Raw genomic sequence first — 12,855 nt, forward strand, 5'->3', positions numbered from 1 at the left:
TTCCCTAGTTTGCTAAGGTTATTGGTGATTCGGGTATTAAGGACGGGTTTGTGATCGGCGCGGATGTTTTAATGTACTTTTGTAATTGAAATAGAGTTACTTGTTTTACTTCTAAAGGCTTATCGTGCAATCCCTGTATATTTCCTGTTCAGAGATTCCCCTGACCGGAGTCCGCTTCACCGTGCAGATCGAATACCACCTCCATCACACTGCTGAAACAACACTAATCCCAAGTTGTCTGTAATGACGGAATTCAGGTTTCTAAGATTTCGCCTCCATCAAATGACTTCGCTAGGCATCGCAATACTTAAAAACCATGACGACGTTTGTTTCAAACACCTATAATATTGCAGCATAAATACTCAGGGATCTCCCCAGATCCCAGCCATCCATCCTCAAAAATCTCGAATCAACACCATCTAAACACCCCACCATGACTAGAATCAAGCTCCTCGCAAACCCACACTACCAAAAGTCCGGCACGAAGTCATACTTGTATGCCATGCGCAAGTATCGCTTCACACCGACCAAGGACGGTCCGTATTTCCTCGGCACGAGAATGGTACAAACAGGACGACAGTTCACCAATAAGCCCGTGGGAGGCCGAGCTCGGTTGCAGCAGGTGTTACAGAAAAAGGACGCTGTTAGCGATGAGGTCGGACAAGTGGGTGCCCACGACGTGCAGAATGACTCGATGTATCTTGCCGAAATTGGCATTGGCACGCCTGCACAGACGCTCAGTTTGGACTTCGATACTGGATCTGCGGATCTGTGGGTAAGAAGATACTTTTTTTGGGCTATGATGTGAAAGCTACTAAGAGTGACTAGGTCTGGTCCACGGAGCTATCGTCTAAGATTCTGGCGGCGAACAAGAACCACACAGTCTTCGATCCGAGCAAATCGAGCACATTCAAAGAAAAAGACGACTCGACGTGGCAGATTAAGTACGGCGATGGCTCTTTTGCCTCTGGCACGGTCGGCAACGATAATGTCAATATCGGCGGTCTAGTCGTCAAAGGCCAAGCTGTTGAGATCGCTGATATCTTGTCCGAGCAATTCGCGCAAGGTGCTGGGGATGGACTGCTGGGACTTGCGTTCAGTAATATCAATACCGTCAAGCCCGAGGCTGTAAGCACGCCTGTGGAGAATATGATCTCGCAGGCTGACATCCCGCAGTCGGCTGAGCTCTTCACGGCGAAGTTGGGGTCCTGGAGAGACACTGATGAGCCGGATAAGGGCGAGTCGTTCTATACGTTTGGTTACATTGATCAGGACACGGTGAAGGCCGCTGAGGCTGAGATCTACTACACGCCTGTTGATAACAGTCAGGGGTTTTGGATGTTCGATTCTGCCTCGGCGACGGTGAATGGAAAGTCGGTTGCTAGGGCTGGAAACAGGGCTATTGCTGATACGGGGACTACTTTGGCGCTGGTGGATGATGAAACTTGTCAGGCCATTTATGATGCTATCCCGGGGCAAAGTATGATAATGCCAGCCAGGGATGGATCTTTCCATCCAATACACCGGCTGATAAGTTGCCTGTTGTATCTTTTGCTGTTGGTGAGAAGCAGTTTGTTGTGCAGAAGGAAGATCTTGGATTTGCTGAGGCTGGGTCTGGTTATGTCTATGGAGGTATCCAAAGTCGTGGTACTATGACTATGGATATTCTAGGTGATACCTTCCTGAAGGCTATCTATGCAGTGAGTGATATGCCTTTTTAAGAGTCCACAGACGTACAAACTAATCCGGTGATTAGGTCTTCGATGTGGGCAATCTTCGCTTTGGTGCTGTGCAGCGAAAGGAGCTTCATCAGAATCTCTCTGTGCCTTCTGAGTCCGGCTAGGCATATGCATCATGTAAATGGGGTCGCGGAACTTGCTTGATGTACACCCGGGCATTCCAGATGTTCATTTACTACATAATACACTTGCCGCTATATGAACAGGAAGAGAAGCATGCTACGATCCACCAATAGAAACAATCCCACCACCAAGTGAAAAGCGCCTTTATATGCATACCCAAATCATAGTATCACAGGTCTGCCCATTGGATGACGGGCTTGATAACCTGTAGGGAGTACATTTGTTAGCTTGTCTCGTGAAAACATTGATTTTGGAACACTTACACTTCCAGAGTGCAAATCTGCCATGGCTTGCTCAAAGTCGCTCGGGGCATAGATTTTAGCAAGCTTATCGACCGGGAATTTCCCTTGTTTGTATAGATCAATCAGTTGTGGAACAATCTGGAAGAGGAACAGTTAGTCATGGCTCAAGTGATTTTCCAAGGTTATTTTCAAAAAGCAAACTTACCACAGCGGGATTCGCACAGCCCTCAATAACACCAACAACACGCTGACAACCCATCATGAGTTTCAAAGGATCGATATTGAGAGACGAGCCAGCACGAGCAACACCCACAATAGCTAGGGTACCTTCATGACCCAAAGCTTTGACTGCAGCCTCGAGCAAAGGAACTACACCCGTCGTGTCGAGGATACAGTCCACGCCATCCGGGAATATATCCAATAACCCCTGCGCAAGATCCGATACACTCTTCGTATTCAACGTATGCGATGCACCAAGAGACTTCGCCAGCTCGAGCTTCGCATCAACAATATCAACCGCGATAACAGTTTCGACTCCCTGAGACCGGGCAGCCAACATAGCCGCCACCCCAACAGCACCCATACCAATAACAGCAAAGCGATTCTTCGGTGTAGGCTTGAGCACATTAAAGACGGTACCAGCACCAGTGAGATATCCACAGCCAAGAGGAGCAAGGACCGCCATGTCCTCGACCGTGACTCCAGATCCGGGAGGGGACTTGACGACCGACCGCTCGTCAACCACAGCCAGCTTACTCATGGAGGACTGGCCGAAGAACTGGCCTCGGATTGGGCTTCCGCCGGGGAAAGAGATGGGTGACTCGGCAGCGGTGAGACCCCGAGCCCCGGCGAAGTTAATGGATGTCATCTGGTCGCAGAATCCGTTTCGGCCTTTGCTGCAGGGGCTGCAGGATTCTTGGTGGCAGGAGCTGAAGCTTAGGAAGACAAGGTCGCCCTCTTGGAGGGAGTTGTCTTTGACGGCGCTGCCGACGCGACGGACTATTCCGGCGCCTTCGTGGCCTAGTACGGCGGGATAATCACCGACTGGGATTGCGCCTTGTTGGACGACGATGTCCTAAGGATTATTTTGTTAGTTTCGTTCATTGGTTGTTTGATGAAATTCATTGCGGAATGGAGGATACGTACTGTGTGGCAAAGGCCAGTATACTTCATTTCAACTAAGACTTCATTTGCCCGGACTTCATCAAGAATTATATCTTGAAGGACAAAAGGCGCTCCTGGTTTCTCAACCACGAATGCGGTGGTTGGGATCTGTTTTTCTGGGATCATGATGAAAATATAAGGATCTTCCTATAGAGTGAGGTATATGTATCTGTCCATAAAAGATAGAAACATATCTTCTAGGGTTGAAGGGGGACGTTCTTAAGGAACTTCCCCCGCAGCCCCCTTTGTTTCCCCACAAAACTTCGGCCGCGAGTTTCGGTATATCTCAAGGTCTCCTTTTTCTTGATGGGAAATACATATATTCTCCGATTTTGCTTGATTATTACCTAAGTATCTCATCTAGTCTAGGCGCAGACTTAGTAAGCTGGATATTTGATGTATTTGCTTTGAAAACTCAAGATCCCACACCGTATCAATTTCGACTCTTCCCAAGGAAACCCAGTATAAGCAGGAAGCTCCATCATCAACCGACTTTAGAGAATAGGGCCCTTTGGATGGCATCCGGGTTCCTACACTTCCCACAATTGCTTCTGGGGTGTGTCACCGAAAAATAGCTGCAGCCAAAATTGTCACCAACGGCTCTTCTTCTCCTCCATCTTCTTCTTTGCCTTCTCGGCCTTCTGCATTTCGCCAATTTGTTTGGCAAAATGGTCTGTTAGTGCCCTTTGAGGGTCACTGAGTCTTGCCTCATGGGCCAAAAAGCTGGACATATATTTCATTAGCATAACGGACCAATACGAGAGAACAAAGCAGGATATATATACCCCCCGATAGGAAGCAGGCCATAGAGGCCAAAAGATCTCAGAAAGCTTTGTCGATATTTATGGATGCTCCCTCCGGATGGAAAATGGACGACAGTACATGGACCTTTAGGAGCTTTGGGCTTGGGAGATCATATCGCGGGTCATGGCGTTAAATTTTAGGTGTGGGAGATAGCGAATCATATGCGGCTGGTTGTTTACCAGTCTGTATCGGTTTGGTTGGCGAGTCTCTTCAAATGAGGCCTTGCCTATCCGGTGCTCGCGAATCCAAGGCACTTTCAGTTCACCTTGAGCTCTTGGTTTGATGTCTTTCTGGCCCTGTTTGGGTGTGGTATAGACGGAAGGATACAAAGCGAAGGAGCGATAAAGATTAGGGGATATTGTGAGAGCATTAATAATATTCTCTTGAAATTGATTCGGAGGGAAATGAAGAAGACCAGATGAGATCTTTCTAAGGTTATACCTAATATGCCTTCCATCTACGTGCCTTCCAGCCCTTCTGCCCTTCTTAGCAATCTCTCACCAGCCAACGGCTCTCCAACCACTATAGTGTGAACATCGAAAGATAAGACTCGATGGGTATGACCATGGCCTAAACCAAGAGTAAGTTCTTATTCTCCGTTTAATGCAGTTATACTGAGCGAAGATTGAGAATCAAATTACTTGTCTTTCTGAGTGTTACCCAACTGAGGAGATCGGCTCAGAGTACAGCCACTGCCAACATGGTGAAAAAGGACCTTTACCAACCTCTTAGTGGTGAGAATGATCACCCTGTGCCTGTTCTACGGGCCTTCAATACTCACCTTCTGGCAGATGGAAGAGCCAATGTGATCCGGCATTTTCGTGTCTACAAGCAAACCAACAAATTCACGACATGCTGTCCTCTCCTGACAGCCATACTGTATAGAGCGATTTGATCGTGAATCAACCGGCATAACACAGTGTAGGATCCGAGGATAGGCAAGCATGGCAGTCTAGAAATTTTATCTCGCATACTCGATTCGGTGTTGATTCTTCGTCGCCATCTGCTGGACGAATGGACTGGACGACCATCTGTACATTGCGCACGAAAGAAATGGAGTCGCTCATGGAGGACATTGGCTCATGGATAGATCATTGGTCTGCTTGCACCAATGTGGACGCTCCGACCGACGAGACTGTTGCTCCTCAGCCGGCTGGGGCATTAGTGAGAGGATCCCGTCTTGAATCAGAATGTCTGAAGCGCGATGGGAATAAGTGTGTCGTCACTCGGCGTTTTGTCTACCACTTGATGATTGATGAGCGGAAACGACAGAAGTGTTTTGAGACCTTATACGGAGTGTGTCCATACCATTCCTTTTTCGTTTGGAACATGGAAAGATAAATCTGAAGAATAGACCAGTGAGCAGAAAGTGAAAAGAAAAGAGATCATGCACATAGGCGGTCTCAAAAAGGAGATTCTTCAAGGTGCATGGTTAACCCTAATTCAGAACAGTCAAGAAATTCAAACCAGAGACTCCAATTATGTGCTATTGTACAAATATGCAGTGTAGATGCTAGAATACATATATATTACAGTCATTTTACCACATTTTCTCCTTTCCCATGTTCTTTTCCACGTTCTTTTCTTTCTTAACGATCTCACCCACAGTAATTGGGGTTCGCAGGAACTTCTCCATCAGTAGCGCGGCGGCGACACTCACATTCAGACTATCGATGCGGGCAGGATCCGATTCAACGCCCAGAATGGAACTTTGACGTGCACCTGGAATACTGATGATTGCGTTTGCATGCGACTTGATATGCGAGCTCAATCCGGTAGCCTCACTGCCCATCATTATCACACTGGGCGCAGTAGTGATGGGCAATTTGGCCCCGCTTTGATCACCGTCGGCTGGCATGTGATCCAAGTGCACGGACCCAGGAAGTGGTGCATCTGCAGCATAGAACCGCCACCCGTTCTGTTGGGATCGCTGAATGAAATCAACTTCATTTTTCACGTGAAGAACAGGCATATTCTCTGCTGCACCAGCAGAAGATTTGATCGTGATAGGAGACAATGGTGCGGAGTTGCGCCCAGCTAGAACAATTGCATCAACACCCAGGAAATAGGATGAGCGGATGATGGCACCCATATTACCGGTATCGACCACTCCGTCCAATAGCAGAACAATGGGATATCGATGGCGTTGTTCAGTTTCATGCGGGGGAGGGGAAGGATGATGGATCTGGATACGATCATCGGTGCCATTTACCGCAGCTTCTTCCCGGGTTTGTGGCGCAAGCTCCGTCCGGAAATACTCCTCGGATATAGATGGGACAGCCTGCAGGCCGCGCACCGGCAATTTTGGCAAAGGGGATGCCTCCAAAATGCATCCATTGTGAGGTCGCCCAGCACTCATCTTATCCATAAGCCGATCCCATCCCGCAAATGCCATTTTTACGGCAACGTTCTTTGACAATGCCAGTTTGCGGATTGTAACCTTTGCTGCGCTTAGCTCCTCCTCCGTGCTCTGATAAATATACAGCTTGTATAGTTGACGCCGACTGCAGCGTAGCGCCGCCTCCACGGCACTGGTCCCGTAAATGAACTCAGATGCCGGTGTAGTGTAGGGGATTGTATCGGGCACTTTGACGTTGTCCTTCACACGCTCTGGCATGCTGTGCGTGACCCTGTGAGCTCTAGGTCTTGCTGGCTCCTTCTCCCGCGGTTCATCCATTGCAGGCCTTCCCCGTCCCGACTGTGCGAATGGACCGTCTTGTGTTCGCGATTGGAACCGTGATTGGAACCGTGATTGATGCTCACGAGGGAGTCCTCGGAAATCCCCAGAGCGGATGAACTCATCCTCGTCGAATTCAAACTTTTCTTCCTTTTGGCTTGGTCGTGTGGATTTGAAGTTGTCGTTCCATGGTGATTGTCGGCGATCATAGTCTTTACGACCTGCACCGTCTGATGGCCAGGTCTTCTTCGCTCCGTATTCTCGCTCACCCTGGCCGTAGTTTCGATTAACAGTGGATTTCAATCCTGATCTCTGGGGCTTCTGGTCTCCATGCTGTCGCGCTCCATATGTCCGACGGTCACTGAAGTGGGATTGATCTGATCTATCGTATTTTTGCTTTCCGTACTGTCGTGCTCCGTTTGTTTGACGGTCATTGAAACCAGATGTACTTGATCTCTCGTATTGTCGTGCTCCGTATTGCCCCTCGTATTGTCCTTCGCGTTTAGGCAAACTGTTGCCGCGACGATTATCTCGGCGGATCCCCTCCCCAATTGCTGAGTTTAATGATGCATGTCGAATCGCCAAGCCCGTAGAATGCGAGGAACTGATCACTCTCGAAAGACCACCCAGTCCCTTTCTTGAGATAGTACTGAGCATTGTGCGAAGTTCCGGTCTTCGTAAGTCCTCCCGTTCTCTATCCACAGAGAACTTCGATATCGATTTGCGCTATAGGTCTCTGCCCGGTCCCGTGCTTATCGGCTTATCGGTCCAACGCGCAACACGCCGCGGTCTGAAGTCGTGTATGCATTGAGGCTTCTCGACTTCGACTTTCCTTTTTCCCTCGCTCTTGATCTCATTCACTCATCCATTCTCTTTTCATCCCTTCATCTCTCCATCCCCATCTTTCTTTTGAGCATCCAGTGAACTCAAAGCCTGCTTGGTTGTCCATTGGAATCCTCAATCATACCTTCATTTCCATACCCACTTCACTGCTCAAGTGAATTTGCCTTGTCTTTTCCAATACTCATTTGTAGGATCCGCATGCGCGGTTCCTACAGATCCAACCTTCTCTTCTGATTCTTCGTCTGATCGGAAAATCACCATGTCTCAATCCAGAGACTATTCTCTGACCTCTGATGACCCTGATGCGATGGCTGCGCAGTTGTTAGCGCAATTCCAGAGCGCTTCCTCTCGCCAGACCTCAGTCATGGCACCTCAGGGCTCCGAAACTGCCCTCCAGCCAGTGCAACAGGTTACTGGTAACTCAGAAGAACCAACAAAGTCTTTTGAGATCATTGTCCCAGTGGTTAACAACCCTGAGGACTATGAGTATTTGCCTGGTCACTTCGAAGTTCATCGCATTCTTGCAGTTGATATGGATGAGCCCAAACTCATTGTGAGACTCAAGAGTGGTGAACGTCAGACAGTAAGTGAACACTATCAATCAGTCAATCAATCTCAAGCTCCATTCAACTGACCGTGACTTTCACTAGATGACCCTCAATAAATTGAAAAGCCTCAAGAACGGACGGGAGGCTTTGCGTGAATTCAACCGTGACTCACAGAGTCCTGATCCTCTCGCAATGGACCACAGACCCGCTTCACATCTCATCTACTCGGGTGTAGATGGTCCTGCAGACTATGATTCAGACATGGATTGGGGAATCGCACGAAGACGCCAACGTCGTGGCCCATCCATCCGGTACGATCATTTCTTCCGCAGTGAGGATGAAGATAATGATGACCACCAAAGCGACGATGGAGATAGCAGCAGCATACAGATCGAAGACTCAGATGAGTCCAGTGATGAGGATGAAGATGATCCTCCAACCAGACGCCGCCACTTGAGAAGAGGTGTTCAGAAGGGCAAACGACGTGCTCGCGAATGGTCCGAGGAGTCTTCTGCCTCCGATACAGGCAAGGTCAAGCGAACATCCTCCCGCCTACGACAGACCCGTCGACGCAACATGAAAGAGCGACTTGAAGACGACGAATATTCTGAGGCCGAAGCTGAAGAGCCTAAGCAGCAAAAGTTCTCTGGCGCAAAGGAGCAGTTCCGTGAACTGCCAGACGACAATGAGTTCAGACTGTGCCACTCCCAATCATGTGCCCAATGCGGCTATGAAGACCATGACCTCGAAAAAGGGCCTTTGATTTTCTGTCAAGGCTGTACTGTGTCGTACCATCAAGTGTGTCTTGGCGATCGAAGCAGCCGAAAGCATTTGGCCACCAAGGTTGACGATGGGGATTTCATTCTTCAATGCAGTCGGTGTTTGGGGATTAAGCATCAAGAGCACGATATGAAGCCTCATTTGGGCCACTGTGCCGTGTGCAGGGAGGAAGGTCCCATGTCGCAGCCTTTGCGAGAGACTCTTTCTTCCCAGATTGAGCAGCAATTGCGGGAAGCTAATGACGGCGTCGACCCAATTACCCACGTGGATATGGCCTGTGTCAACAATGTTGACAATGTCCTCATCAGATGCCTTGGTGGCAATCATAGCTGCAAGCGAGCCTTCCACATTCAGCATCTACCAAACATGGAAGGAAAGGACCGTGCCGACATTAATCCTGATGACTGGCAATGCAATGAATGCTCTGAATCTCCTCCTGGGTCCAATCCCATCCACGTGATTGTGGCTTGGAGACCAAAGAATTTCGAAGTTGAAGTCGTCCCGCAGTTGGTTGAAATGATCCCGGAGATTGACAAAGAGTATCTCATCAAGTGGCACGGTATGTCTTACTTCCATGTCACCTGGTTGACTGGAGACTGGGTCTCGTCCAAGGCTCCCGCCAGCCAGATGAAGGCGTTCCTCAAGTCAGACAGATCCACCAAGCCCATTATGACAACAGTGGAGGCTGTTCCCGAAGACAATCTGCGAGTGGACATTATCTTTGATGTCGAATATCACGTCGAGCCCGAATCCAAAGAGGATCGAGCCAACCCCGAGATGGTTAAGCGGGCGTACGTCAAGTACAAAGGGTTGCCCTACGAAGATTCAGTCTGGGAAGATCCCCCAAGTCAGACCGACACAGCTCGTTGGGAGGATTTCCAGATTGCTCTTGTCGACAGGGTGCTCCGAGAGGATATTCACCCCTTGAGGCCGAAAGATCTTCAAAGCCATCTCCAAGTGGTCCGCGAAAAGGAGTTCGCCGAGAGCCTTATGCTGGACGCCCAGCCTGAGCTGGTGACCGGCGGTGAGCTCATGGAGTACCAGCTGGATGGCGTGAACTGGCTGCTTTACATGTTCTTTAAGCAAAAGAACGCTATTCTTGCTGACGATATGGGCCTCGGGAAGACAATCCAGGTCCTCACCCTGTTCTCGGCGTTGATTGAGAAACTCGAGTGTTTCCCATTCTTGGTTGTTGTGCCGAATGCGACTGTGCCAAACTGGCGCCGCGAGATCAAAAGCTGGTCCCCGGAGGTCCGGGTTGTCACTTATTATGGCAGCGCCTTTGCTCGCGAGATGACCCGGGACTACGAGATGTTCCACGAGAATGGCACTTTGTGTTGCCATGTGGTCATTGCCTCGTACGAGAGTATGTGTGATGACGGGGCTAAGCGAGTCTTGGCCAGCATCAATTGGGCCGGCTTGGTGGTTGATGAAGGTCAGCGCCTCAAGAATGACAAGACCCAGCTATATGAGCGCCTTCGTCGCATGAAATTCGGTTTCAAGCTGCTGCTCACTGGCACACCTCTGCAGAACAACATCAGAGAGTTGTTCAACCTCGTCCAGTTCATTGATCCGACTTACAATGCTGAGAAGTTGGAGGCCCAATATGCGGGAACGCTCGACAAGGATGCCATTCGCGAGCTCCACGATATGATTCGGCCATGCCTACTGCGTCGAACTAAGGCAGAGGTTCTGCCGTTCCTTCCCCCGATGGTGCAGATCATCATTCCGATTTCGATGTCCGTTGTGCAGAAGAAGCTGTACAAATCAATCCTTAAAAAGAACCCGCAGCTTATCAAGGCTATTTGCAAGAAGCAAACTGGGGCGTTGAAGAAAGCAGAGCGACATAACCTGAACAATATCCTCATGCAGCTGCGGAAGTGTCTCTGCCACCCGTACATTTACAACCGCGACATTGAAGAGCAAACCATCGATCCCCAGCTTTCCCATCGTCGTTTGGTCGAAGCATCCGGAAAACTGCGGTTGTTGAACTTGATGCTACCGCGACTTCGAGCACGCGGACACCGCGTCCTCATCTTCAGTCAGTTTTTAGAGAATCTCGACATTGTTGAAGATTTCCTCGCTGGATTGGAGCTCAAGTACCGTCGCCTGGATGGAAGCATGTCCTCACGAGAGAAACAGAAGAGCATCGATGAGTTCAACGCGCCGGATTCCCCGTTCTTCGCCTTCTTGCTTTCAACACGGTCGGGTGGTGTTGGAATCAACCTCGCCACTGCCGATACGGTCATCATCATGGATCCGGATTTCAATCCGAAACAGGACATGCAGGCTCTATCGCGTGCCCATCGAATCGGGCAGAAGAATACAGTCCTTGTGTTCCACCTGGTAGTGCGCGCGTCAGTGGAGGAAAAAATAATGCAGAAAGGTAAATCGAAGATGGCTCTTGACCACGTACTTATCGATCGCATCGAGGCCGATCAAGATGAAGAAGATCTGGAATCGATCCTCAAACATGGTGCCCAGGCACTGTTCAACGATGACGACTCGGCTGACATCACTTACGATTTCCACTCTATTGACAAGCTGTTGGACCGTAGCCAGGCTGAACAGGCCGAGCAAGTGACCAGCGAGGGAAGTTCGAACCAGAATGAGCAGGCGCTGTTTAATTTCGCCCGCGTGTGGCAGAAGGACCGAGGTAGCCTTGAAGAAGTCGAGGAAGTCGAAGACACGCCTGTGGATGTCACGGCGTGGGAGAAGATTCTGCAGGAGCGCGAGCGTGAAGCGCTCGAAGAGGCTAACCGACAAGCTGAAGGTCTTGGGCGTGGTAAGAGAAAGCGCGGTGCGCCCCGCTATGGAAACACCATCATTGAAGGACTAGACGACGACGAGATTCCTAGTCCTGTCAGGCCTGGACCTAGCAAGATACGAAAGGCCGCCGCCGACAACGACTATGAGTTCCAAGAGCCAGATGATGGTGAGGAGACTGACTCGGAGGCCGAGGCTGGAGTGGTGTCAATGGGCACTGCCTACGATGGGGGTGAGACAGAGCGGGAGATGGGGGGGTGAGCAGCCCGCCGCTGCTGGTGCCACAGCTGGCCCTACTACTGTGGATGTAGAGCAGGGAGGTAAGAACTAATTGAGTTTCCATTCACATCCTAGTTACTGCTTTTTCTTTTTGGTTTTAAGTTCTACCCTATCGTTCCTTATTGCGTGCGTCTAACAGCACATTTTTGGTTAACATACATAATTTTCGCTACAGCCCGCGCGTTCCGCCGCGTTGACTCCCCGCCCCCAGTGGTCTCAATGGGCACTGATGGTGCCCAAGATGGTTTCCCGTCTTGTGTGGCCTGCCAACAACGGCACGTCCCTGGGCGTTGTCCACTCCGTCTCGCCGGCGTCGAGTTTTGTGGCCTGTGCGGTTTGGCGCACTGGGGAGGCCGGCGGGCCTGGCCCCACCTGCAGTCACAGCTGCAGGTTGCCCGAATTTTGGAAGCGCTGGAGAAGAGCGTGGAGGACCCCGCCCTCGTTTTGGAAGCGAAGAGATACCTCCAGGGTATTCTCAGATCGGTTGCGCGAACCGCTCAGGATAAGCGGAAGAAGGCTTTGCATTCCGCCCAGGCGGAGCCTCAGATTCGGCTCACCTCACCCTCAGTTGGCGCCTCGGTTGGCGGGGTGAGCCATGCCACTTTCATTGATCTGACAGAGTCCGCCGAGTCTTAAGACTCACCTCGAATTTCTGCTGCTGTGGCCCCAGTAGGGGGATCTTTTCAAAGTGATCATCGTCAGAGATGAGCACCGGCTCCTCTCTTTGTGTTTCTTTCGTTTTTCTTTTTCTTTTTCTTTTTTTCTTTTTCTCTTTTTTCTTTTTTGTCTGCGTACATTGCATGGGGGGGAGTTCAGTCTTTCGTCTTCAAGAAAAAGTAAAAAGGGCAAAAAGGGAGGCGTTCTGTGCATTGCGAGCGAAAGATACCCAG

The 12,855-nt window shown here is 50.0% G+C and overlaps 5 protein-coding genes across 5 annotated transcripts; 3 read left to right on the forward strand and 2 right to left on the reverse strand.

Moving 5' to 3' along the window:
- Window positions 1-433: 433 nt before the first annotated feature.
- Window positions 434-1,843, forward strand: N7519_004508 (pepsin-like aspartic protease; the record flags this gene model as incomplete). The annotated part of the gene is given in 4 exon segments (XM_057291284.1): window positions 434-775; window positions 829-1,560; window positions 1,572-1,700; window positions 1,757-1,843. The coding sequence occupies 4 exon segments, from the start codon at window positions 434-436 to the stop codon at window positions 1,841-1,843; spliced, it is 1,290 nt and encodes a 429-aa protein (XP_057152486.1).
- A 188-nt stretch (window positions 1,844-2,031) lies between these two features.
- N7519_004509 (NAD(P)-dependent alcohol dehydrogenase) lies at window positions 2,032-3,394 on the reverse strand (the record flags this gene model as incomplete). Its single annotated transcript, XM_057291285.1, has 4 exons — window positions 2,032-2,067; window positions 2,126-2,242; window positions 2,310-3,179; window positions 3,251-3,394. The coding sequence occupies 4 exons, from the start codon at window positions 3,392-3,394 to the stop codon at window positions 2,032-2,034; spliced, it is 1,167 nt and encodes a 388-aa protein (XP_057152487.1).
- Window positions 3,395-4,772: 1,378 nt separating this feature from the next.
- On the forward strand, window positions 4,773-5,413 carry N7519_004510 (uncharacterized protein; the record flags this gene model as incomplete). Its single annotated transcript, XM_057291286.1, has 2 exons — window positions 4,773-4,893; window positions 4,998-5,413. The coding sequence occupies 2 exons, from the start codon at window positions 4,773-4,775 to the stop codon at window positions 5,411-5,413; spliced, it is 537 nt and encodes a 178-aa protein (XP_057152488.1).
- Window positions 5,414-5,612: 199 nt separating this feature from the next.
- N7519_004511 (RNA methyltransferase, TrmH family) lies at window positions 5,613-7,406 on the reverse strand (the record flags this gene model as incomplete). Its single annotated transcript, XM_057291287.1, has 1 exon — window positions 5,613-7,406. The coding sequence occupies one exon, from the start codon at window positions 7,404-7,406 to the stop codon at window positions 5,613-5,615; it is 1,794 nt and encodes a 597-aa protein (XP_057152489.1).
- Window positions 7,407-7,851: 445 nt separating this feature from the next.
- N7519_004512 (uncharacterized protein) lies at window positions 7,852-12,601 on the forward strand (the record flags this gene model as incomplete). The annotated part of the gene is made up of 4 exons (XM_057291288.1): window positions 7,852-8,175; window positions 8,243-11,918; window positions 11,974-12,006; window positions 12,141-12,601. The coding sequence occupies 4 exons, from the start codon at window positions 7,852-7,854 to the stop codon at window positions 12,599-12,601; spliced, it is 4,494 nt and encodes a 1,497-aa protein (XP_057152490.1).
- Between the last annotated feature and the right edge of the window lie 254 nt (window positions 12,602-12,855).

This window comes from Penicillium mononematosum (assembly GCF_028829835.1).
Source record: "Penicillium mononematosum strain IBT 11891 chromosome Unknown utg000002l:1.0-8112719.0:1.0-8118358.0, whole genome shotgun sequence".
Taxonomy (NCBI): domain Eukaryota; kingdom Fungi; phylum Ascomycota; class Eurotiomycetes; order Eurotiales; family Aspergillaceae; genus Penicillium; species Penicillium mononematosum.